Genomic DNA, 27,718 nt, shown 5'->3' with positions numbered 1-27,718 from the left:
GGGTTTTGCACTTTATTATTTCCATCGCTACCCACTTTGTCTTCTTTCACAAACAAAGGCCAGGTAGAAATTAGGGTAGATACTCATTTAAACAAAGAGTTGCCCACTCAGGGTTAGATTTATGCTCTGTCTGCAGGGTGTAATTGCACATACCCTAAACTTTGCCCCTCTCTTCTCTTTGTGTACAGTTCATGAAAGGTGCTTATTTAGAAATCAAGCTAGCCCAAGGAGATTTTCCAAACACTATTCTAAGGTCATGCTGCTCAAACAAAGGTTTCTATGGGCCAAAATGCTGGAATACATTTGTCTCAAGGTCTGACTACTGTCTACTATCCAATTCTTTTGTTTTGCCAAACAAAGCCGGTAAAGTCTTTCACACCAATCTCTCTCCTTCAGGGGGACTCATTGGACCTATTAGTGGAAAATCTGCAAATGTGTTTTTGTGTCTGCGAAAAAAATTAATTGACATACTCGCACACGTACTTACACGGACGCCTCCCTCCGCTTACCACATTTTATCTACTCGTTAATGTTCCCAATTACTCTGTCAAACACTGCCAACGTTTTGCAGCGTGGCACGCTTATTGAAATGGTAATGCAACCAACTCAAAGTGAAAGTCTTTCATTCGCTGACTTCTAAGTGGATTTATTCATGACAATTTACTGTTCTCATGCAGGATTACACTAATGAGAGGGTTAAAGTATGGTGTGTGTGTGTGTGTGTGCGCGCGTGTGGCTTTTCTGCTTTCATGTGAGGGACTCTTGCCCCAGAGAGAGAGGGCCACTCTTCGACTGCCTCCAGTTCTCTCCATTATTCAGAAGAAGAGGACTTGATTGGGTTTTGTACCATTCCCATTCTCACTGACATGCATTTCCTGCTTTCTAAAGGATTCAGGTGTTTGCTATTGCTGTCACAATTAATAGTTATGTTTTTTCCTTTTGTGAGGTTTTTGATGCTTTATATCACTAACGAGTGTATATCCTGACAGCCTCAATACAAATCTCAGTAAATTACATCACACATGGAATAGGCTTCAGGAGTAACAAAGGAAAGCTGACTCGGGACCGTACAGAAAGCCATCTTCTGGCATGAGATGCAGTTCTAATAAGCAGGTGTTTTTAGGTGAGATCTCAGCATATAGATCATTATGTGTTGCGTTAAACAGTTCCTGAGTTTTCCACCCATCTAACCAGAGTCCTGTTTTATCCGCATTATTCAGTTTTATATTTTATTGCGTTAGCGAGTGGCTATATGGATTTATTCCATTTGGTCTAAAAGCGCTTGGTGTGCAAAGTGGGTGCTATTTCCAAAGTAATGGGTGAAAAGCACAGACACAACCCACACACATTTTGTTTAGACTTCTAAAAGATTAATTAATGCAAGGCTTGCATCACTAGAATCCTGAAGTAGTGCTTCATCCTTGCAAATAAAAGACTGCAGGAAAATAATGGCAACCTCATACCTTTAGTAGATTATATTTCACTAACATGTTTCATTGAACGCTGCATTTTCACAATTATTATGTGCCCTAAGGAAGGAAAACGTTCCCTGAATGCATTTGCACTTATTAAATTGACCAAACGGGGTCTGATTTATTCTCTGTTCATTTATTTTGTCCAATACAATCTTGATTTAATTAAATGGCACACCTTGGCGAAAATTAATTAAAAAAATACTTGAAAATAATTAGCTTGTTTAATAATTGTGTGTATTCAGTGCCTGCAAGATGAAGCAGTATAATACAAATAATTTTAATTTAAAAAGAAAGGTGTGAGGCAATCCCTTTTGATGACAGGACACCGTGTTGTAAAACTATGGGTTTTCACATTCCTGCGTCAATTTAAATCTAAAGGTAGTTATTTCTCATGTCACTTGCACACACTATTTGTTTTGCAGTGCTGCAACACAACTTTTATACCTTATAATGACGCTATTGTAACAATTTATGAAGTATATATACAGTATGACATCAGAGATAGGTATGTAATCGGCAGGCCTGATTATCACTACTGCAAATTAAAACATTATACCATTAGAGCAGAAACAATAGTTGTAATGCAAGGTACATTAAGGTGTCTGTTAACACACAACCTTCACCAGAGTGGATGTCCCAGCAAATTCAGGTCAGACCATAGTGTAACCATGCAATCTCATCTACAGCCCACAATTAGCATGCTAAATCCTAAAGTTCACAACAGCACAATTACAAAATGACTCAACAAGTATGTCTTACTTGGAAGGACTGCCAAAAGAAGGCTTCTTCTCTCTAAAAAGGACACAGCAGCACAAGACTTGTGGAATATTTTCCGTTGCACAGCACATGAGCATGACACGTCATACTGTCAAGTATAACTGTCAAATATAACTGTCAAGCACAGTGGCGGAAGGGTGATGATTTGGGCTTGTTTTGTAGCCACAGGACCCGAGCAACTTGCAGTCATTGAGCTGACAATGAACTCAAAGTCAGATGTGGGACCATCGGTCTGACAGCTAAAGGCTGGCACAAATTGTGTCATACAACACAATTGATATCCCAAGAGCAGCTGTATTCTCCAATGTGAAGCCATCTGTCTAACAGCTAAAGCATGGACACAAAAGAAGTCATACAAAAGAATGATGTTGCAGAATGATCCCAAGCACACTATCATATCAAAAACTGAATGGCTGAAAAAAATACAACGAAAAGAAATGTAAAAGTTGTTGCTGTGACCCATTTTTTGTCGAGATGTCAAAGTAAATGAAATGCTGTGGTGGGAATTTAAGGATGAATGCCCCTGAACTTTAACTGAAAGAGAACTGAAAGTGTAAAGAAAAATGGGCAAAAAAAGGGGGTTCTATCAGATATAAAATGTATGGATTGTACTTCATTTTTAAGTTAGCTGCTTAATTAAAATTTTAAATAAGAAAATATTTCTGGTCATATGGGAAATTACATGAAAAATCAGTGAGAACTGCCCACCTGATCTCGTCAGAATCAGCACTTCTTCTTTGACTCTTTTTTTATTTAGTCCGAAACAATTGCCAAATGATAACTGTCAGATTATTTTTATTCAAGAAATTAAAACCACAATAAAGTGAATGAGTGATCACTATACAACATGTATAAAGGTGTCGTTTCCACATTTAACTTTGACCTTTTACTGACGGTATGAGAAAAAGTCCAGTCCAGTCATGACATCAGAAAATGATGCTTTCCCAGCTAATCTTCATGTGCATGTGAGTCATAAGCTGATCAAAGTCAGTCCACATAGGAATTTAACTTGAAGACTCAACACACCACCTAGTGTTCTGACAAAACCTGATAGATCTGTATACCTATACAGGTGGCATTTTAACAAAGCTACGTTGCCACGAGACAACCTATTGCAGAAATCAGTCATTGTAAGAACTGGAGGAGCCTGTGGACCTATTTAATGCCTTACAGCCAGAGCTAGTTTGCAACAAACCAACAGCAGTCACATTCTGACTCCATAAAAGCTCTTTGAATGGTCTACATTTTCTATTTTGATGCCAACAAAGCACACGTAATAGTACACTGCAAATCCAACAAGAAAGTCCCAGCAAGATGCAGCCATACTTTACTACTGCAACAGCGTCAGCAGTGCCATATTTGGCAAACGTCTATGATAATGTATGGTGCCTTGTATTATTTCTAGGTGTTGAGGAAAAAGATATTCATCTAGAAACAATAATTTCCTGACTTTGTAGAAAAGAGATACCCAGATTATACATCATGTGACATCTGAAAATGGAAACAGGCTGACAGTACAAACTAACAGAGGTAGAGAAATAAACTGCATCAGAGCAAAACTAGAAGGCAAGAAAGCAAGGCCACCGCATTGGTGTATTTTTTTTTTTTAAAAGAGAGACTATCAAAAAATGGATGGATGAACCTGTATTATGTTTGTTTTGACAAGCCAAGTATGATATATATACCCACACAGTTGGTATGTGTTATTTGTATGTATTGATGTGTCTCTTCTCCTGAACGTGTTTTTTTTCGCAACCAAATATATCCAAGACAGTAATTGACAACTCTACTAACCCTATTAGAGCTGTTCAGCCTCTGTTTCACCCAGCTCTTCTGCCACTTCACTAATTCTCCTAATCTTCTTCATGCTCGTCTGTCTTTTCATATCTCCCCTCTCCTTATTCTCACTGCAATGCTTTACCTCTTAGAGAGGGATGGGATGAGTGAAGAAGATTAAAATAGAGGTCACGCAATCCTTTTAGCTGGTTTTAATATCTGCTCCTCGAATGATATGTTCTGCACGTACATCAACAGGATTAGAGTGTCAGAACTTCCAAGAACTGATGAAGCAGTGCATCTATCCCTGTACGCACATTCACATGGCACCATGGTACACATCCCCTGCCAGGATGTAGTGCTGCTTAGCAGATGATATGCTTGTCCATTTTGCACATACAGTGTCTTTTTTCAGTTATTGTCTTTTCTTTTATACATATGTGTGTTTTAAAGAAGAGAAATAAGCAACAGTGCCAGCATTATCATTCCCTAACAGAGGATTTCGATGTATTGAGGCATTAAAGGGTCGTTCTCTGAATCTAAAAGGTAAGGACAGCAACAAAAAAGCAAAAGTTCAGTATTAAAAGACCCTGCAAATATTATAACATGGAACTTTATCATATGAAGTGAGCTACAATATTGAGTTAATTGGTTCGCCAAACAAAGATAGATATATGGCCCTGTGTGCAAGAAAATGTTTGCCCTGGGACCGTTTTTTTAAATAATAATTTCATTGTGGAAAATGAAATTCAAATTGGAGAGCCCATGGAGGACAAGCAAGGAATTTTTGTTAGTTTATGAGCCTTATGCACTGTCTTCTAGATGCTTGTGTTTATTTTACAAATCTCCTGTGGCATAGTTATGAGACTGAGCTCATGTATGTATTCTAATTTGTATGTGTGAGACTCTTTTATTGGATTTGCTTGGTTGCAATTCTTATTATGTTATTGGCTTTGGTGGGTGCTTGCAAAGGAGAACAGGGCCCACTGGACCTCCCGTGTGAGAGTACAGTATGTGTTTGTTGGTCTCACTCTCTCGCTCTCGCTCTCTCTCTTTTTTCAGTCTATATTACGAACTATTAGACATGAGCTGCGCATATTGGTTTTTCTGTGAAGCAGCTGTTTCTCTCAAAGCTTTCTGCCTCTCCAGACTAGTTTTTTAAGAGCAAGGAGAAGAAGAGGAGGTGGTGGTAGTGGAGGAGGGTGGTTCATGGTGGATAAACACACCAGGGGGTGGGGGTAGCAAGAGGTCAGGAGATAGATTGTGAGAAAAGCCAAGGATTTCATATCTGCTGGGACTGAACGATAGCTGTATTTTCAAGGTTAGCTTTGGGTATTTATTGCATGCCCGTTTTCAAGTTGCTGCTCTGTGATATTTTAGTCAATAAGGGCTGGTTTGTATTTGAGCTGAAACAACAGGAAATGTTTTAAGCACTGAGCGCATTAAAATTTCACAATGTCAGTTCTTATTTTCGGTTAATATTACTTGCTCTTATAATATCATGTTTTTTGTGCGGTCACTGTGATGAGTGCCAGGAAACAGACAGAACCACAATACTGCTAAGCATCTGCCTCTTGCCCTTTTCATTTCAGTATGTACACATCACAGACAGGCTGAGGCTGATCTATAGTAACATTTTAGCATTTTGGGAACCCAAATGAACCAATAATCAGTAGAAGGTTAAAAGACAGTCGCTACTATCTTACTACCGGAACTGTCCTACAAGTGACTCCTTTACGGTGGCCCTGAGAGGTCAAACGGACTGCAACTTAAGAAAACACCAGCAATAAGAAAAACGCTGCAAAAGCACACAAAACACAACAGACATAGGAAAAATGACAACGGAAATAGGAAAAAAGAAAACAAAAATAGGGAAATCGAAAACAGAAATAGACTCTGTGTGCCTTAGCATATGCTGCTTCCGGTGGGGAAACTCCTGTATAGCGCTTCGTTTCCGGTGTGATATTCGCTCCTTGTTTACGGTCGAGTTTTCCAAAACAAGTCAAACTTTTGGGATTTACATTTCTAAAGATGTCTTGGGCATTTACCGAATATATCTGTAGATGATGTTCATTGACTTGTCAATATTTTTTTCCCCGCGCCTCAGAGCAAAAGAGAGAAATGATTCAAATTCTATATTTCTCAACATTTGTATACAGTGGTCCCTCGTTTATCGCGGGTGTTATGTTCTAAAAATAACCAGCAATAGGTGAAATCCGCAAAGTAGTATCTTGGTTATCTTCTTCAGAGTCACACTGCTAGCGATCGACGTAGTGATTCTGTACTGTACAGGAGAGACGGCATGGAGGAGATCGACAATGGTCTACAGTTGATCACGACTCAGAACACAATGTGCTGTAAAAAAAAAAAAGCATGCAAAATTGCACTAAAAAAAATCCACGAAACAGTGCAGCCGCGAAAGGTGAACGGCTTTATAGCGAGGGACCACTGTAATTTTGAAGGTAAGTCACAACATACCCTTCGTAAATACTAATCTATAGAAACCCTTACCAGCAATCATTCATTTATTTATTTTTTTGTGGATTCTTTTCACGGTTTGTTGACATGCTGTGTAGGTGTGTACTTGACTAGCTGATATTGACAAAATGGGGGAAACCTTTGACTATTGTTCACCTGTAGTTTGAATGCTGAACATTCCCATTTAAAATCATAAGAACTGACACTATACAGAGATGTGTTTCTGAATGTGAACGATGTGTCTTCTGATTTTGGAATGCAGTTCTGCTTGTGTTGAGTGATGTAAACAACCAATTGATCTACACTCTTCAAAAGTCAAAATTGATCATTTAATGTTTTTATGACACAGCAATGGTGAGTGTTCGCACCCTCCACTCTTTGTAACTTAACACGATCTTACCGTTTTCGTGTTTTGGACATGATTTTGGAGTCCTTCGCAGTAGCGACTGACCGCAAAATAAGGCTACCGGAAATGTACAACCCTACACCCGGTCTTAAAACAGGAAGTTAGCATTTTCTTGTGCACAGGGTCTATTGGAAAAAAAACAGATTTCCAAAAGCACAAGCGAAGTGTTTCTAGGGAGACAATAACCCGACAGACCAGTTGCAGGAAAACAAAACATGGTAGGTGTGTTTTATCATCATTCATTTAATACTGATGACGGATTTTTAGGCTAATAGTTAGGCTAACACACTTACCTCTCATCTTTTCTTTCCTCACAAAACCGATAGATCCTCCACTTCTTTTAAGTGTCTCCCAGTGCAATTCTTAGCATATTTTGGTTCCTGCAACTGGTCTGTCGGGTTATTGTCTCCCCAGAAACACTTCCCTTGTTATTTTGGAAATCTGTATTTTCCTATTTCTGTTTTATTTTTTCCTTTTTCCGTTGTCATTTTTCATATTTCCATTGTGTTTTGTGTGCTTTTGCTGCGTTTTTCTTACTGCTGGTGTTTTCTTAAGTTGCAGTCCGTTTGGCCTCTCAGGGCCACCATACTCCTTCCTTTTTTTTTCCCGTTTCAGTTTTTGTACTGATAAACTAGATGTTAAGCTAAATGGCTACTATATAGCTTTGTAGGATATACAATGATTTTTTTTCTCCATTTAAGTCTTAACCAAAACAGCAGTTAAGCATTACAATGTTAACTTAATATAAAAAAAACATTAGATATTAGGTCAACTCCTCTGATGAGTAAGGAATATAACTAAATATCTTTCTAGTAGTAGGTTATTGCAATAGACTATGAGGGTAAAGTGCTATAACAAGATATAAGATTTATGAAAATACACATCAACCAGGTGATAAAAATGCCAAAGTGCTCTGCTTTGCTTTCTTTAAAATACTAAAAAGGACATTTTTCTCCAATATAGCACAAGGTGAAATCTGATTTTAACCATTTTTAACCATCAGTGTCTTAAGGTAATATCACTATTGACTTTGGGACATAAAAGTTATGTTTTATTATTGCAGTATGCAATAACTGTTACTGCTACAGGATAGCAAATAGTAAATTGAGGAGTAAATTGAGACCATCACCACAAAAGGTGTATATGGCTGTCCTATACAATGATAGTGTGATAAGGTTACTGTCTGTGGCATATCTCAGGCCTGTCCTGATTTGATCGTATTTCTTTGGTCTAGTTGGACTCTATAGAGAGGATTATTGGAGCCCTGCTACAGTAGGCCTTTCAAGCTGTGGTTCAGGCTCCAGAGGACTAACAACAAGTCAGACGCTGTCAGATCCCAACTAGTGAGGCCAAGGGCTGATGCTTTGAAGTGGGCTATGCAATTCTCATCTGGAGGGATCAGATTGAGGGAGAAAAAAAGACGAGGAGAGGTGCAAAGCTTGAGCTAAACAGGCAAGTTGGGTAGGCCTCAGAAGCTGGTGAGGTGGTTTTCACTGAATCAGACCTACGTGGATGCTACATACCATCAAAAACATACGAAATTCCTGTTCATTATGCAGCTTGTGGAATACACAAGTATGATTTGTTTTTAAAACGGAGTGCAGAGCCTTAAAATATGCAAGGCATGTACAAAGAGAATGGAAAATCAGATTACACTAAAAGTTTTTAAAGTTGGCGGGAGGACACAAAAGAAATCATAATAGTTCTGGTTCTGCAATCAAAGCATGCTGAGAAAAATATATGGTAAGAAAGAAGGTTTAATTTGTGCTGATTGTTCCTTGCATAATTCTTCAAATCCTCTTAAAATCAGTATGATTTTCTTTTATTATTATTATTATTCTCCATGTAGCTTGGTCATGCAAATGCTGCTGACTTGGGAAGATTTAAGGCTAGACAGTGTTGTCTAGCCTTAAATCTTTAAATCTCTGAGCAACATCACTCCCAAAAAGTAGGTTGTCAGGATATGCTTCTAGATAAGCCGAAATTATATTAATTGTGTGGAGCCAGTAGATGACGAGAGAAGACAGTAATGTAAGAAAACAGGAGGATTTGACGACTGTCGAGAAACTGGAGAGAAGAAAACAGTCTTAGTATGCATAGTTTAGGTTTGGAGATCACAGTACATGCACTGGTGTGTGCTTTCATGGTTTTTACTTGGGCATGCATAATTTCCTATTATAATGTAACAGGCAGATACTTTTTCCAAACTCAACATAAACAGTCAGTTTTTCAATCACAGCTTTTAGATTATCTGTGTACTTACCCAGCACAATAGCATAACATGGAAAAACTAACCAGTTTCTACTTGTTCACACACACACACACACATACAAATGGGTGCACACTTACAAAGACATTCCTTCCTAATATGCTCCCTCTGATTTTAATCCTTATCTCTTCTAGTCTTATTTCTTATGCTAACTGCAATGCTATCACTGAAACTGAATCTTTAACAAAGGGGTTTATGGATGCAGTCCAGGCTTTCGATTTCTGTGAAAACATTTGGCCCTTACACAATAGTAAAAGCAGATGTGCAACCCACCATTGGAATTAAGCGATAATATCAGTCAATCAGTCAACATGCACGCACACAGTGTGCACAGAATTATGACGGTCTCCCTTTCTTCCTGTCTGAGGTAACCCCAACCATGTTTTTCGCGTCCCACGGGGAGTGCCTTTTATCATGCGACATGGTGGTGTCGGCAGTATTGGGGGGAGTCGGGGAGCGGGGGTGAGGTGGGGTGGGGTTGTCAGACAGCTGTTTCCCATCAGCACTCAGTCAGGCGGTCGCAACCCTCCTCAGAGGATCAGAGGGGGCAACGCAGTGAAGTGAGTCTCAGAGATATGCGTGGGCCAAAATACTTCCAATTAGAAGGTCATCCCAATTTGTTCTCTCATATCCACGGTGCTTATCAGGCGTCTCGGGCCCACTCGGTGTTATGCACAAAAATACGAAACCAGAGGTGAATGGGTTGTTGCTGCCATATGGGAGTGATTATGCGTTTTCCTCATTGTTTCCTGTCTTTTCACCCCAGCTCTACTGAGTCTTGCTGCTCTGCTTGGTCTGCGTTGGCTCGGCTCCCTCGGCTTGTTTCAGGTTCTAAGCCCCTCCTGTAATTTAAGTCCGGGAATGCTTAACAACAGTCACTCATGCACAGGCGTCTACATTAGCACATGTTGTTCACCTCATCAGTGGCAAAACTGTGCTCACCGATATGGAATTAAAGTTGTTTTTCATCAAAAGAACTTTCTTTTTTGTTTCTCTTCTACATATCCTAATTTCACTTTTATTCTTGCTGTAATTTTGCAAATGATAGCCCATTCAATATGATGCAAGAATCTAATAAAAAAAAAAAAACTGCTGCAGACACCACAACATAATGTCTATGGTGGAGACAGGAAAAAGCTCTCTCTGACCACCAGAGTTCACGCTGGAGTAGATGCGAGTTTGCTTTGTCTCTGATACAGCTGGTGGCTGGAAGATCTTTTTCTGCACACAACCTAGTCGTTGTGGAAAGATGATAAATTGCCGTGGTAGCTTTCCGCCTCCTGCTAGTGTAGGCTGCTGGATCCCACCTTTACTGCAGAGCTTTATATCTTCTCATCTTACTGTCAGCCATTAAGAACAAACTTTCTCAGCAGCTAGTCTCAACAGACCCTGCATGAGCGAAGGAGTAGTCCCACGAGGGATCCTGACAGGCTGATAAATGAATACAATTTAGATGAGTGGATAATACTGTACTAATATTATCAGATTACTAACAGTGTAGCTCTGTAAATTTATTTTGTGTAGGTGTTTGTGTGTCACTGTCAAAAAGTGGGATTGACAGAGCTAGTAAACAATCAACTGAAACTTGTACGGTTGTGTTTTTGACATGGGAAGTCAAGTACAAAATATCCCGCTGGTCAAGCTGTTAAAGACTTGGTATCGCAGCCCAGTTCTGCCAACAAGAAAAGGTGTTAATATTGTTACCAAGAGCAAAAAAGCAGCTGAAGTCCAAACTATAAAATTTGCACCTTAAAAATATTAGCTGCTAATGCCACATCACAAAAGTCATTGAAATAGACTTTTTGACACACTAAACACAGCCCCACTTGAAGACACCAATGATACGAGGAAGTATTCACCTTCTTAACATCATTAAAGTCCTCTCTGTTTTCTGTTCTGCTTGTCTGTGTTTTTTCCAGTCTTACGTGACGAATTTAGGCAGAATCCTGTTGACGTTATGGTTGCAGTGGGTGAGCCCGCGGTCCTGGAGTGCCAGCCACCCCGTGGACACCCCGAGCCCACAATCTCCTGGAGGAAAGATGGCTCCAACTTAGATGACAGAGATGAACGCATAACAGTAAAAGCAGCTATTTTGATTTCACACATTTCAACTAATGATAATTTATACTGTTGTTGTTATATCATTATATTCATGGGAAAGTGCAAGTCATTACATTGGAGATGCTAGAACGTTGATGTTATGTGAAGAACAAACTTTGACATGAAAATTGGTGGGGTTCAAAAAGCCTTTCAGTGTGAAATTCTGATGCTTAGTTGCCTTTTTTGTAACGTTAACATACAAATTAAAGCTCTGCAGGAATTTGGAAAAGCAACCCTGTGAAGTCGCAAGATAATTTTCTTGTGGTCACTGAAACCTTTTCTGGTTCTCATTACCAAAATGCTTGTAGGAATTTTGGAGAGATGATTTATTTGGCTTATACAAAACCTTAACCACAGAGCAGCACATCAGAAAGAAACCAAAAGTGTACATTATACTGTACAGGAAGGAACAGCATTGTGTGCTAATGTTAGCTACTGTATTGATGTATGGTCTTAGTCTAATGTATTAGGTCATGTGGCACGCGGCAGACAGCAGTGATTTTCCTTTTCATGCTTTTGTATACACTGAATTTATTTTGCATTTAATGGCTTCCTGCTCCTTTAACTTTGGAACAGAATCTGGTTTCAACAACTCAGATAGCTGTGTGCGTGCATGTGTGTGTGTCTGTGTGAGAGAGCTGATTTGTTTATTTGAGTCTTCTCTTCCATGCTCCCAGGAACACGCAGGAAATTCAAAGCTCATGTTAGTGTGGAGTGACAGGTAGAGCATCTCTGGGGAACTGTGATGGACAGAGCAGCTATCTCTGATTTAAGAAGAGGAAAGGATCAGAGCCAAGGGGGAGGCTCCTCTGAGGGAAATACAAAGGCTGCTTTTCCCTTTGTACTTACGTGCCTGGCTTCGTCCTCCCTGATCATCTTTTCTATATGGAAATGTGTCTTTGCCATGAGTGTTCTCTCAAAGACATTACTTACTGTACAAAGACCAAAGGAGTCTACCACAAGTGATTCATGGCTACTTTAAACCCTTTTGAGTGTTTCCCTTGTGGCCTTTAGCTGTCAGTTATTAATAGTGATATGCAGATCAAGTTGTGAGTTAACAGTTGGATTGAATTTTATGGATTTTAATTAAAAAGCTGAGTGTCTTCATTGCAGGAAAATACGTACACATCACACTAAGACAGCTAATGTGTTTTCCCTCAGGGTATCTAAGACTGTGTAAAAAAGAAATAGAAGACACCGAGGCACAAGAGGAAGAAAAGCTGAGGTTTCAGTGTCCGAGATGGAGGACTGACAAACCACATTTTCATTTCTTTGCAGTGGAATTTTTGCTAAAAATGAGGAGCGGTCAGTCGAGGAAATAAAAAAGCTCTCAGTCTACTCTTTAATCAGCTGCTAAAGTTACAAGTGCAGTAAACAGAAAAAAAAAGTTGCAGAGCATAAGTATAACATTAGCCAGTGGCAATGGTTAGATCATCTTTGCAATCCTCGAGAAAGACTTGCAGCAAGGGGTAACTCGCAAAACCCTTTCTCCAGGATTTAAATAGGTAATCTCAATGAGCCAAAGTCAGTAAACTCTTTGAAATGTAGAAAAGAAATGAGACCAAATAAGAAATCTTTTAACTCACATTGCACTAGTTTGAAAAAGAGCCTGTGGTATATCTGTCTGTGTCCTCCAGTCCCTCTGCAACCCTGAATTGGATAAGCAGTTAAGAAAATGAGTGGATGGATGGGTTATTCATGAATCATTCACAGCAGCTTAAACACCCGCATTGCATTATGCTTTTAGTGAAATACAGAGCGTTTTATTTTAGTGGCTATAATGTAACTCCAAACATCCAACCCTAATCCAGTGAATACTGACAGGAATGGCTGAATCTGCAATACTAGTTCCCAAATTCCCCCACGTGCCCCCTGTGATTACCAGTGGTTGGCAATGTGCATCTCAAGTACACACAACCACAAGTCACCCCGCAATTTATTAAGTCTTCCTCTTAAAACCGCATGATTTACAACAGATTTGAAATGGTATCCACTCTTAGGCCACTCTTGGTCTTTTTATTTTTCAATTTTTTTATTTATTTGGTGGACAGTGTCAGCCGTTTGTGGTGGAAGGTTAGCCTGGAGGAGGGTGACTAATAAATGAAAGGCTGCTGGTTTTATCCCTGCAGCAGCAATTTAATGATGTATTCCATCTGTAAGCTTGAGAGTTGAGAGTTCCTACGGAGCCAGGTGCTGTCTGGCATGTTGCTGAATTACTCAATGGACGCAGCTCTGTAGGCAGCCTTGACCTCTGAACTGTGTTAAGAAATGGCAGCGCTGCAGTGTGTGTCGTGTCCCTAGCAAGAATGCATGAATAGTTTGAGCAGGGAAGAAGCAATCTAAGAGCATAATAACTGGGCTGAGAGTTTAATTGAAGTTGATGCCTGGTTTCACATGTCTGGTTGCAGAGAATGGCTTTGTGTTTGTTTGGAGGTCAGCATGTTTCCCTTCTCCAGTTTCTCATCTACTCACTACTGCTCTGCTGTCACCTCTAACACCAAGCTGCTGCATACTATCAGTAGAGGATCTCACATTCAAAGTACCTCAAAGACATGGTGTGTGGAGGCGTGTGGTGGACAGAAAAGGCTGAAAGCAGTGGGCCACCCCAGTAGCTTACCTGGTAGATCGCGGATTTCTCACAGAGCCTGAGTCCTTTTGTGCAGAGCCTTGGGTTTGAATGTAGGGTGGGCTCTTTGCTGCATGTCATTCCTTCTTTCTCTTTCATGCCTCTGCTGTCTATCTCAACTACATCTACCAAATAAAGAAGAAATGCCAAAAAAAATAAACATGAATGTGTGGGTGTGCCTGTGCCTGTGTGTGTGTGTGTTTGCCGATATGCTTAGAGAAAAGTTTGGGAAAGGCAAAGTAGGCTGACAGAACATCTAAGGAGTGTCTCTACAAAGAGGCAGTCCCTTTGTTCCCAGGGTTCTCATGTAGTGCTAGATATGAATTATGTAATTTCATAATGGGTGACCTTCTGTGCAGATTGAAAGGCAGTGAAAATTCTATTCCTAAGCAATAGAGAGCCAGATCAATGCGCACAGGTTTACACAACACCATGCACTTCTTTCTAAACGAAGGACAGTCAAAGATGTGACCATGCAAAAGACGGCATCATACTTTCAAGTAAACATGTCAAAAAGAAAACTTGAGCTGAGGCATATTTTATCACAGAATACACAAATAGCAACCAGATTAATACACGCTTTATGGATGTGATACTCTGTTAGTAATTCACAAACACGGTACACATACAGATGGCTAGATCCTCCACAAATACAGCTGTGCAAATATTGATTTTTTTTTCCTGTTGTCTTTTAGATTCGGAGTGGCAAACTAATGATCACCAACACTAGGAAGAGTGATGCAGGGAAATACATCTGCGTTGGAACCAACATGGTGGGAGAGAGGGAGAGTGAGATTGCCGAACTCACGGTGCTTGGTAAAATATGCAGCTTTTTGATTGCATTTCACAATGTTGCAGTACTTCACTTAGTCTGAGTACTTCCAGTTCTCAGTGCCTTGCCAGTCCACTGTACAATGCTTTTTTCACTGGGGTATAATAACCCATTAATTATTTTGATTATGCAGCTCTACCACCCAGTCTACCAGCTTTAGCAAATTTCCCCACTGAACATGCACTGAACATCTAACAGTGCTACATCTAATGTTATAACCTTTCAGTATAAGAGCTCCCTATGGTACTGTGCTTCTTCTAGTGCCGCCTCCTGCTTCTAGCCTCTATTCTCAATCCCCCACTTATTTTCCCAACACTTTCCATTAGAATAGAGCTCTTATCTGTACCACATCGTTAGATGGCCTTGGTTCAGGTTGCAAATATACAATGTAGTGGCTCAAAGAGCCTGTCAAATAAATGTGGAAAATCCTGCTGAATGCAGAAGCATATTAACATATGCTGTTTTCCGGGCTGTACAAAATAAATGGCTTATGGAGATAAATATATGATTATCTATAGAATTTCTTTATGTTTCACAGTCATGTCAAACCTGATTTTATTGTATTTATTTAATCCCAGCAAATAATAATTTATACTTATTTGGGTGAAAAGTTGAACCACTCAAAAATAACATACTGATTATAAAAGTTTGTTCAAAACTCAAATGTACCTCAAATGATCTGAAAAAGTTATTAATATGAAGGACTTTTTCTGCTTGTTCAGAGGGGTTAAAATCAGATGACTTTGGAAGAAAGTTCATGACAGACAGCATTTCATGGTCTTCTACTACAATAGGCCTTGAAAAGCCATAACAAGCATTAGATCCCATTATTCTGCTGTAAAGTGAATCGCACTGCACAAGCATTTGATCTTTTCCCCAAAAGTGTTTTGTAGACAGCTACTCATTCTCTGTGACTGCCTTGAACCAGAACATTTCACAGAACTTTTGCTGGTTGTAGTCCTGCTTTCTGTATCTCAGACAAGTTGCTTTGCAATTTTTAACTTTTGCAAAACTTGATGTATTGATGTTCTGTTGGTGTGCATAGTCCTCAGTCCAGCCATGATATGATGCAGAGGAGAATAGAATAACAATCTGACTTCTGACGCTTCAGCTGTTCGAACACGCTGTTTCCCACACAGAGTACTCAGTAATAAACTCCATCCATCCATCCATTCGCTTCCGCTTATCCTTTTCAGGGTCGCGGGGGGCGCTGGAGCCTATCCCAGCTGTCATAGGGCGAAAGTAGTAATAAACTCTCAACCATATTTATAATAGGTGAACAATTTACTTGGGTGAGCCTTTGATGAGTAGATTAAATCAGTCTGAGTGCCGACTGATCCCTGCTTCAAAGGATTTGATATGATCCAAGACTTCTTTCCATTTTTGTCAGCTTTTCAATACTCATACCTTCTGAGCCCACAAACACGATGAATTTGATCCTGTAATGATGTTTGTTCCTCTTACTACTGTGCTGCCATATAGAGCGTCCGACCTTTGTGAAGCGGCCCAGCAGTGTAGTGGTGCTGGCAGAGGAGAGTGTGGAGTTCAGCTGTGTTGTCCAAGGAGACCCTGTTCCCACTGTCCGCTGGAGGAGAGATGATTCTGACCTGCCTAAGGGCAGGTAACACACAAAAACCCTCTACATTCAGTAACTGACCATGCAAACATGGTGTTTCCACTTGTTCTTTCATCTCTTGGGCATGTGTGTGTGTGCATGTCTGTCCTGCCAGCAGATTTGAAATCCTAGAGGACCATACCTTGATTGTTCGCCAAGTGACCTCTGCAGACGAAGGCTCTTATACATGTGTGGTGGAGAACATGGTTGGGAAGTCTGAAGCGTCTGCCACGCTCACTGTACATGGTCAGTACAACCCAGCCTTCACACTTAATGCTCTACAATCGAAGCACCTTCTTCTCATGTATATGCAGTCCACATATTTTTTTTCAAGGCCTCAGGTTTCATTTTAATGGATGAGAAGTGTTTGCCTAAGAGTTGTTCCTAACAGGAGACCTAATCCTGTGTCATAGTGTCACAAATTTACCAAGAAATGACTTTTACACAGCCGGGCGTTCAGCATGACCACGCTTTCATCATTGTGCCTTCTTGTACCGAATAATTGTTTCTAGGGTGTGTTTGTCTTAAGGCCTGAGGGTCATATAACAACAGCTAAGAAGGCATAATAAAAGTTTGTTTGTGCAAACTAAAATGAGCATCAGAAGGAAATGTTCGTGACTGCAGGAGCTAAATTAATTTGGTCTAAGCTGTAATGCCACAATGACACCCTTAAGTTCTTAAATCAATGACAGGAAATAGGCAGTGAGATATCTCTCATGGTTGCACATGCAAACCAGTACGCATAAATACACACATACAGAGAAGCAGTTGGTGACATATACTGCAAAGACAGTAGGACTTAATTAAAGACGAGCTGGTTACATGCTGGGGACTGACATGGTTCCAATTACATTGTCTTCCTCCTCCAAAAACCTGAGAAAATGAGCATCGGGGGGGCATAGCTAAATTTGGCAAACAATGAAAAAGACCAGGAATACAGCATTTGATGTTGTATTACTAGATTAAAAAGATAGTTATTTTAGTGAATGCATGTTTCATATTAAAAAAGAAGAAAAGAAAAAAAGCCCAACCTCTGTATGGCTCAAATCATAGTCACAACCCTAACCACAGAATCATTTTTACTGACCTAGAACATTTGGTTGATATTAAACAATTGCCATTATAAACAGTTGTAGTAAGCCAAGGAGCTTAGTCATAATAATTTTGCACAAGTTCCAAGTATGACATTGTTCTGGAATTACTAAATTAATATGTATTTATTCTGCCTGTATTACCTCTCTCTACTTTTCTCTCTCTCTCTCTACTCTAGAGATGTGGATAGATATGGCTATTTATAGAGAGGGTGCTTAAGCCATGCTTTACCACAGTATCCACAGCAGTGTAGCACTGTAGTTCCAAAAGCAGCTGGTTAGCAAGCAATCCATTGCACTATAAATCTAGCTTTGACATCTTAAGATTTCCAGTGTTTCCCATCTACAAATCCATGTTTGTTACTGTGGAAATTTTACAGTAGCTCCTACTTTTCCCCTCTATCCAGACACAATGCTTCATCCGCATCTCACCCTTTATGAGTTTTATGTCCTCATTAACCAATTGTACGTCTGTTAAACTATGCCTCTAGGCTGGCTGGCTCTGACTCAAACTGGCAATTACATGTGTTTTTCACACGTCACAGCCAATAAGTCTGCTGCACATAACTGGGGATAGACAGCCTGCTTTACTCTTTAACATCTGTGCTTTTCTTCCATTTCTTTAACGAGACATTGTGGGGGGTAACCTGTGTCACTTGAGATCCCTTTGAGAACACTAATCATATTTAAAAAAAAATCATACATCATACATCACACTTTATAAAAATAGAAGAGAAATAATAGTTTTGAAATGCTACTAACCACAATGATGAAGAATAACTGGAAGGATTATTGAATTGGCCTAGTGTGCACAGTGCAGGGTACCGAAGGGGCCAATGAGTTCCTAAGTAAGATCTTTTCATTTAACGTGACCAACAATGAAATCAGTAAAAGAAATTAGACAACTAGCTTTCACACACACACTACAGTCTTTCTGCATATTAGCGCAAATGTCAGAAACAGTCCAATCAAACATTAAATAGACCTCAACCTACCATGTGTCCATGTGATGTCCGCTGTTGCATTATTTTGCAGTGTGAAAATAGCTTGTATTATAGTCTGGTGAAATCACGGCAAGCAAGGCTGTTCTTCTGTCTGCACGCTCTACCCACACAGCACCATCACATAAAGCAGACAGAGCATTTCCTAAAGTAAAGCAGGTCGTCTCTTATGGAGCACCAACAGGGAGAAAGTGTAGCTTTGGACACCTGATGTGAACTACAGAGAAACTAAATGATTGCAAGCTCATGAACAGAAATACACAAACCAGCCACGGAGAGACAGAGCGAGAAAGGGAAAGAGATAGAGAACAACCACAAGGTGAAGCAGAATAATAACAAAGCACCTCTTTGACAGTTTATTTTGGAAGTCTTGCACATGTGATCAGGTGCCTACAGTTTCATAACCCTTCAATGAACTGTAGAAAAAAAAATCTTTTAAAACTGTCCCTGCATCATTGCAATTGTGTGTGCATTGTGTGTATTCACCCTGATTATTCATTGCACTGCTTTTTTGTGTGTCTTTTTTCCTTGTAGTCAATACTGGTAAGTTGTCGTCCATCCCTCACCCACCATCAGACAGCAACAAGAACTCATGAGTCCCTGTCACTGTCCTATCTTCACTGTAATTCCATCCACCACTACAGTATGTAATTCATGTTATGTGTGGGTAAATGAATAAAATATGTAAAGCTTTTCTCACACACACACACTAATGTTATAATGCTGAGAATGATAAAAAATGTGTAATGCTGACAGGTAATTAGGACCTCTCTTCTTCTGCAGTGCCCCCGGCTTTTGCCATTCGTCCCAGGAACCAGGTGGTGGCAGTGGGCAGGACGGTCACCTTCCAATGTGAAGCTACTGGCAACCCGCAGCCTGCTATTTTCTGGCAGAGGGAGGGCAGTGAGGTGAGACTGACCCTTAGTCTGTCATCACACTACTAAATCACTGCACAGTGTAAATAAAGATAATGAATGGCTAACTGTGATCTTCATCTCCCCTCTAGAGTCTTCTCTTCTCCTACCAGCCACCGCAGCCCTTTAGCCGGCTGTCCGTCTCCCAGATGGGCAGTTTGACCATTACCAATGTTCAACGTAATGATGGCGGCTTTTATAGCTGCCAGGCTCTTAACATCGCTGGCAGCGTTATTACCAAAGCGCTGCTGGAGGTTACAGACTGTGAGTAAAAGGAAGTGGTGATGGAGGGCAAAGGAGGGGACTTTTATGTAGCTCTTTTGCAGCTTCATTCTTTTGTCTTTTGGCTAAGTGGACTACATTGTGGCAGCAGTCTTGTTTTGTTGAGCAGGTAAATTAAAGTACAGTTTTGTTTTGGCTACAGACGGCAGTAATATGGGTGTGGTGGTTTGCCTTGGCTTCAGTCAGGAGAGGGATTTTATGAGATATTGTTCACATGTTGGGCTCAGAATAGTTGGTTTCTGCGGTGACTGTCTATAAAGAGTGTCTGTACTTACAGCGCTGTGCAAAAGTTTTGAGCCAGTCCTCAGTTCTTTATATTTACTTCCAAGGGGTCAGAATTTCTTGTAATATGTTTAAAGTGGTTTTGAGGAGTACCTCTGCAGTAGTTGTAGTAGTAGTAGTTTTTAAAAAAAAAAAAATTCATGTTGGTTGCTTTTCCACAGTAGTTTTATATTTTCAGATGAACACTTATCTGTTTATTTTTATTTATTTGTTGTTAACTCAAGCAACAATATCTGTAAGTCAGGTCCTTTCACAAATGGGGGAAAAAATCCAGCAAAGACCTGACAATGGACCTGAAAGATGTATCTAGCTCTTCAGCTGATCTGTCTACTTTTGGATGAAGCCTCACCAGAAATGATCTCAGTGGAATGGTGGCTGTCAACTAGCCGTTCTTAAGGAAAGGAAACAGGGAGAAGAGGCTGAGATATGACAAATTACATGAGAACCATGCTAAAAATTAGAGGCAACAGATGCAATGATGAATCCAAATTTGAAGGAGGTGCTTGGGAGAAGTACAACAGGAAGTGCTTACAGCCATCTGTAAAACATGGTGGAGGCTCTGTCGTGGTTTAAGTATCTTGTCAAAATGGATGTACTTATGCATAATATGTGCCATCAGATTTTGATCCACCATGCAAAACCATCTGGACAGTGTCTGAGTGGCAGCAGCTTCATTTTTCAGCAAGACAATGATACCACACTGCCAATGCAACAAAAGCATACCTGGATAGAAGAACTTGGGATTGTTTTGGCAATAAACAAAACAAAAGGCAGGCAGTATCCAAATAAGAGCTTTTTCTCATCCAAAGAAAAAGAGCTCATAGAGCCAAACAGTCATTGTAAGATATATTAAATTGTAAGGTAAAGACTCTACTTAAAGACATCACAAGAAAGCTTGCCTAAGAGAGTTCAGGCTGTGTTAAAGACTAAAGGTACTCATGCCAAATATTTTAGCTCATTAGAATTATGTATGTTTGCAAGTTTCAATAAATTGCTTCATGTGTTTCCGGTTTTCCCAGCAACATATAAAGAAATGTGTTTTGACTCAAGACTTTTGCACAATACTATATAAATCTTCTCTTAAAGAAACATTTCCCAACCTGCAATTGTGCAGTAAATAGTCTAAATAAAGATGGCTGCACTGTTCATCATTAATCATTAGTTTGCCTTAACACAACACAGCACAGACTGGTTTATTGTACTCTAGATCTAGAGTTCAGTATATGAGGTTTTTATAGAAATTGGTCTGAGGGACTCTCATCCAAACTATACATGATGAAATAACTATGCTGATTGCCTTAAAAAGCAATTTGAATGTGCTCGGAGGCCTACAAAAGTAATTGCAGACACAAGTAATTGTGCACCTGTGTGGTGATGAATAACTACTTGTACGTCTGTGTGAGTTCTATGTACGTAAATACATTAAAGAAAATAATTGCTTCAGTTTTGAACAGACTGGTAATGCATCTACACATTGAGTGGATCAGTGCACCTCTGTCAGTTGTCGTGGACAGTATTCTGCCCATACCGATAATGTGTCCTGCAGCCACCTTAGTATGAAAGTGAGAGTCTATTCAGTAAAAAGGAGGTGGGCTGTTCATGGGTGTTTTTAGGATTTTTTCCAGCAGTCTGCACAGCTCTACACTCTCACTTGCACATTTTTTTCTCTCCACTCTCCCCTCCCCTAAATTCTATCCATCCTACCACACGCCTCTCATCCCCATTTAGAGTAGTGCATTTGTATGGTAATAACTGGTTCACATTACCTCTGGCAGTTTTCAAGGCACACTTCCATCACCTTTTTTGGAGGTTTTTTTTGTATTTTTTATCTAGAGCCCCTGCTCCCATCCAGGGTTTTTTTTTCAAATGTAAGAGAGCGAGAGAGTCTGTTATCTAAGTTAGACTGTTATTAGTTGGGCTTTGCCGACAGGATTGGATCCGGCTCCAGCAGTACCTACAACCCAATGAACGATTAGTTGCTCTCCGCTGGAGGGGAAAAGTTGATTTCTTTTTCCTCCGCTGCCTGCGCAGCCACCTAAGCTTATTGTTCTCCCTCTTTACCAATTTACCCCTCAATATCTTCCACATCTTATCTGTCTTTTGTTTTTTTCCCAGGCCTTCATTTTCTCAACTATTCTCAGTTCTTATTTTTATTTTTCTCTTTCTCTTTATAACTTTAACATTTTATTAAAATGAATTCCTAATCTCAAATTCTGTGGTGTGCGAGGGGGAAAAATGTCAGCTAAGATCTCACTTGTCCCCCAGCCACTTGCCCATATATATATATTATATATATATATATACATATATATATATACTATATATATATATATATATATATATATATATATATAATATATAATATATTAGTACATGCTGCAGTGTGTGTGTATATATATATACATATATATATATATATGTATATATATATATATATGCTGCTGTGTATTTCCAATGAGACATATCTATAATTAATACATGTCATTTTGTGGTTTAGTCATTTTGTGGTTTAGTCATTCACTTTTCCATTTTTCTTTCCTAGCTGGGTCAGACCACCCTCCTCCTGTCATTAGACAGGGTCCGGTCAATCAGACTGTTTCTGTAGACAGCACAGTAACCCTGGGTTGCCAAAGTGTTGGCACTCCAACACCTGCCGTTCACTGGAAGAAAGATGGTGTGGTGGTGTCTCCTGTGGACTCCCGTATGTCGCTAACAGAAACAGGATTGCTGAAGATTCACTATGCTAAGGTAGTAGATAGTAATACAGCACTTACTAAGAACTCACACTGAGCCAAGGCCACCTGTCAATGTCTGCCTCCTCTGTATCTTCCATCCTTAGCTGGGAGATACAGGTTTCTACACCTGCGTTGCTTCTAATTCCAATGGAGAGGCTTCCCGAACAGCGTACTTGCAAGTTGAAGGTAGGCTATTCAGATATACAGAAAGTCCTGCTAGGTTAACTTTTGCATGATTTTGTTGCTGTCTCACTGGCAGAGTTTGGAGTTGTTGTCCAGTCTGGTCATCCCTCAGACCCTAGCCTGATTCCCAGTGCTCCATCTAAACCTGAGGTGACTGACATCAGCCGTACCTCTGTCACTCTATCATGGAAATCTGGCCCCAGTGGCACTGCACCACCCACCTCTTACCTGATTGAGGCATTCAGGTTAGAGACTTGCAGGGTCAAACGTGTTTTAACGAAGTCATTCTGTTTAACATGGATCAAGCTTGACAAACTATTCCCTGTGTTTGTGTGCTGTCATTTTTGGCCACTCTCTGCAGTTACACATTAGGCAGCAGATGGGTGACCCTGGCAGAGCATGTGAAGGCGCAGACCTTTGTCCTGAGAAACCTGAAGCCTGGAACTGTATACCTCTTTATGGTCAGAGCAGTGAATTCCTATGGCCTGAGTGACCCCAGTCCAATCTCTGACTCCATCAGAACACAGGGTCAGTCTGGATTTTCCATTAGTTTTTAAGCTTTTAAATGCCAGCTTAGCCACAAACACACTGAAATTTTATGCTTCTGTCCTTCCTTTGGTACACACAGACAGCACTGCCACTATGCAGGGAGTGGATCATCGTCACATCCAGAGAGAACTGGCAGATGTTGTTATCCACCTGCGCACGCCAACTGTCCTTTCGTCTTCTGCTGTCAGAGTGCAGTGGACGGTAAGCGAAGCGACTGGCTTGAAGTTAATGTAACTACAGCAAAAAATAATTGCCTTGTTTGTTTTTTTTAAACATGTGGACAGATTTAACAAATGATATGAAAACCAAGGGGTCAGGATGTTAAAATAAAGATTATTGATGCTGGCAAACCTTTTAATTTAGGGATTCTTGACTGAGAATCTAGACTGCCCAGTTTCCCAGCATTTATTAGCAGAGAATAAAGCACAGTACGGAGATGCAAATTTATTGGTCTGCTACATTGCCAATTTGTTCCAAGCACATAAGAATGTCTGATGCATTTTTCTGTGTGGATGCCTCCACAAAAATCTTTAAAAGTATCCCATTTTGTAATACTGTGGTTCAAATGGAAAGTGCTGAGTCCTATGCTGGCTTAATTTTAACCAGAACCTTACTGAATGGAAACCATAAATGACTTCATGTTGAGATTTACAGTGAGAATCCACAGATGATAAAATGATAAAATGCATCACCCTAAAGGAACATTGAATTAACTGAGTTTTAACAGATCTGTTAAAACTGGTAGATGTTTAACTCACATACAAATATTATTGTGAGCCTTTGAATTGAATTTGTTTAGTTTCCGGTGTTCAAAAAGAGTCACATTGTCATGTGGTCTGATATCTTAACGTGTTTTTATCTCTGTTAGGTCGAACAGCAGTCCCCGTACATCCAGGGTTACAAGGTTCTCTACAGGGCGTCTGCTGAGCATGGCCAACCAGACGGGCAGTGGATTGTCCAGGAGTTACGTGCCCCACTTGAGGACGGGGTGGTGATCAGTCAGCTGAAGAAGGGATCCATCTACGAGTTCAAAGTGCGTCCCTTCTTTGACGAGTTCCAGGGAACTGACAGTGAGGTGAAGGTGGTCAGGACACTGGAAGAAGGTGAAGTTTTGTCTTAGACTATCTATAAATACCAAAGAGATAGTGATTTTAAATATCATTGTACATGATCATCATACAATATCAGCGACTCTGTTAATGTCTCCGTTATTAACTGTGTGCTTCTTTGTCTTAGCCCCAAGTAGAGCACCCCAGGGAGTGACAGTCACAAAGACTGAGGCCAATGGCACTGCCATTCTCATTTCCTGGAAACCTCCTCCAAATGCAGAAGAGGCTGGACTCATTCAGGAATACAAGGTTATTAAAAAAAAAAAGACAGCTATCACTCACTCACTCCTGTACTTGTCCTTCTGCGTCTTGTATTGCAACTAAAATGCAAATTGTATCTCTGTAAGACTTAAGGTGCTCAGTGTGTCCCTCGGGCAATCACTGCCCTCTCATCTTCATCTCACCTTCTTCTCGACAGATCTGGTGCCTGGGTAATGAGAGTCACTACCATGTAAACCAGTCAGTGGATGGCTCCACCTTCTCCGTGCTCATTTCCAGTCTGGCACCGGGGATTCGCTACAGTGTGGTGGTTGCAGCTAGCAATGGTGCTGGACCTGGAGTACAGAGTGACGTTGCTTTCTTTCAGTTAGGTAAATGTTCTGCCAAAATGCAGTGTTAAAATTAGAAAGCCACAGGTCTGAGCACAGCATCAGAATGTTTTAGAGAAAACCTCCAAATGCAGTTGATCAGAGCCTCCTTTGTGTGTTCAGTGAAAAATCTGAATGGAGCATAATGCTGTTCTTAATCTATTCATGGTTAGATTCACATTTTTTATGTTTAAGCAATGCCTTTCTCTCTTTGGGCCCTTTAACTTTTTTTTTTAACATACTAAAGGGTTCAGTTATACTTTCTGCATTTTCTGTACATATGCATGTGTGGCAATATATGTTTGAACCTTCTCCTTTTGTTTTTACTGCTCAGACTCTGCAGGCCAGATGATGGATATCAGCGAGGAAAGAGACACATTGTCCCAGATCTCAGATGTGGTGAAGCAGCCCGCATTTATCGCTGGCATTGGCGCCACCTGCTGGTTGGTTCTCATGATTTTCAGCGTGTGGCTGTACCGTCACCGCAAGAAAAGAAGCGGCCTCAGCAGCACATACACTGGCATCCGCAAGGGTGTGTGCCTTTTCCCTATGTCCTTACTGTACAGTAGTAGATGTAAATATCAATTTCACATCTATATGGGCCAAATGTGCCTACATTTGAAGACTTTTAGGACTGTAGAAGGGATCAAGCCATGACATGTTACCACCACACTGATCATCAATTGTCCTTTCAGTGATATTAAGGAATATTTTCTGTGGCTGATAAGCAGATCACATCAAACGGTCAGACACAAAGACTTCAGAAACAAATTTGCATTTGCAGACATTCAAAGGCTGACCTTTAATTGCTTATTTGTAGAGTGCCATTTCCTCAACATAGCACAGTTCTTGGAGCCACTGGCCTGTCAAACTGCCATTAGCATGTGTGCTACAATATTGCTGATATTTCTTCCCTGTCTCCTGGGTCGCCTGTCACCCTTATTAACCTTCTTCTGGGCACTTGTGTCAGAGGCAGCACTAACACAGGTGGCATGTGGTTATTAAAATACTTGTACACCTTAAACTTTTACATGAGGAGATGCCCATCACACAGCAGAGGTTGCATACAAAGGTCTGCAATGTTATAATGTACTATGGTAGTATCTAATAATTTAGATACTAAAGTAACTAAGTTACAAAAGAGTAAAACTGATTTCTCTTGTCGTTTGTTCCTTCAGTTCCCTCATTCACCTTTACACCTACAGGTATGTACTATGTGCTTTAGCTGCTAATACATGTTAGATTTTATGTGGCAAATGATTGGATATGTTTATTCATATAACATTTGTTTCATAGAACAATGGAGAGAAACATATGTTGTATGGACACATTGCAACAATGTACTTGTCCCATTGGACCGAGTGCATTGGCTTAGGTTAAGTTCATTTGTTTATAATTTTTAAAATATGGAATCTCTCAAACAAGATTAATATCTTTTATATGACATTTTACTACTGGAGAAACTGCGAACAAGTGTTACTAAATCCATTGTGAAGTTGTGTTGTGCTGAGATGTGTAAAGGAACAGACAATTATTTGTGGTGTCTTCATGCAAATTAAAGTAGACAGTTTAACAGACGCAGAAACCAGACACAAACTATACACCCCATGGATAGAAGCATGTAGACTTTTTGCTTTAATTTTTCTTTTTCTTTTTTTGCTTAGACTTCTTTCATGTTTTTTTCTGCCTTTAGCGCTTCATCTTTTTGACAGCTCATCAAGGCTGAATGTTTTCCTCTTTCTCTTTGCAGTTGCATATCAAAGAGGAGAATCAGTATGCAGTGCTGGCAGGTGAGGTATTTTTGTCCCTTTGTGTTGAATAAAAAATAATAAAAGAAATGCACTTGCACAGTGGAACCACTAGGGGGAGGTGTCTTCTTCCTTTAAATGTGCTGTAAGGCACCCAGTCCATGCTCACTCATTACTCATTTATGAAGGTGGCAGGTTGTGATTGACACCTCTGTGATCCTCCTTGTTGCAGACCTGGCCTTCTCAGCATGGGTGAACCTCTAAACCAGCTGTGGCTGCCAGACAGTTGGCCAAATGCATGTGCCAATCATAAGGACTGTAGCATCAACTGCTGCAATAATGGCAATGGCACTAGTGACAGTAACATGACAACATACAGCCGACCAGGTGAGTGCAGTCTCACAAACTCAGACTTAATTTAGCTCTGTTACAAGCTTACATACATATTGCTCAAGTAATAAAAATCATACACCTTGTAGCTGTGCTAAAATTTGTGTTCTTGCATGCTCATGTGCTGCTTTGTTTCACGTACTCAGCCGACTGCATAGCCAACTATGGAAACCACCCAGAAAACAAACAGGAGGGACAGCTTGGGTCTGAGACAGCCATATACACTGATGTGAATCTCTCCAACAAACTCAATGAGATTAAAACATTCAACAACTCCAACTTGTGCTATGCAAGTCCAGGAGGGGATTCAGCAGCCACATATGAGCCTATTCCATATGCCACCACACAGCTCATTCAGGCCAGCATTAAGAATAAGGCAGCCTCTGGCGGCTCAACAGCAGAGCCTCTGGATATACCCTGCTGGAAACAGCCCCCCAATTTGCCTCCAATACCAAAGGAGATGGCAGCACAGATGCAATACAACTTGACTGAA

The 27,718-nt window shown here is 40.2% G+C and overlaps 1 protein-coding gene across 5 annotated transcripts in view; it reads left to right on the top strand.

Annotated features, from left to right (window-relative positions):
* The window catches only part of LOC102308911 (roundabout homolog 1), a gene marked incomplete at its 3' end in the record, with an annotated part of 86,989 nt that extends 59,767 nt beyond the window's left edge, over nt 1-27,222 (top strand). For 2 of the 5 annotated variants that reach the window (XM_014335574.2, XM_014335577.2), the window contains 19 exon segments: nt 11,101-11,258; nt 14,603-14,723; nt 16,222-16,360; nt 16,470-16,600; nt 18,981-18,989; nt 19,230-19,354; nt 19,453-19,624; nt 22,467-22,672; nt 22,764-22,845; nt 22,919-23,087; nt 23,204-23,370; nt 23,471-23,592; nt 24,260-24,494; nt 24,628-24,749; nt 24,919-25,090; nt 25,422-25,619; nt 26,266-26,292; nt 26,838-26,877; nt 27,068-27,222. In XM_014335574.2, coding sequence (XP_014191060.1) covers nt 11,101-11,258; nt 14,603-14,723; nt 16,222-16,360; nt 16,470-16,600; nt 18,981-18,989; nt 19,230-19,354; nt 19,453-19,624; nt 22,467-22,672; nt 22,764-22,845; nt 22,919-23,087; nt 23,204-23,370; nt 23,471-23,592; nt 24,260-24,494; nt 24,628-24,749; nt 24,919-25,090; nt 25,422-25,619; nt 26,266-26,292; nt 26,838-26,877; nt 27,068-27,222 — 2,550 coding nt within the window. 5 annotated transcript variants of the gene reach the window in all.
* Nucleotides 27,223-27,718: the final 496 nt, after the last annotated feature.

Source organism: Haplochromis burtoni, unplaced genomic scaffold (genome assembly GCF_018398535.1).
Source record: "Haplochromis burtoni strain Fernald_Lab_line unplaced genomic scaffold, NCSU_Asbu1 Contig_115, whole genome shotgun sequence".
Lineage (NCBI taxonomy): Eukaryota > Metazoa > Chordata > Actinopteri > Cichliformes > Cichlidae > Haplochromis > Haplochromis burtoni.
The sequence above is the reverse complement of the archived record's forward strand: the minus strand, read 5'-3'. Positions and strand labels throughout refer to the sequence as shown.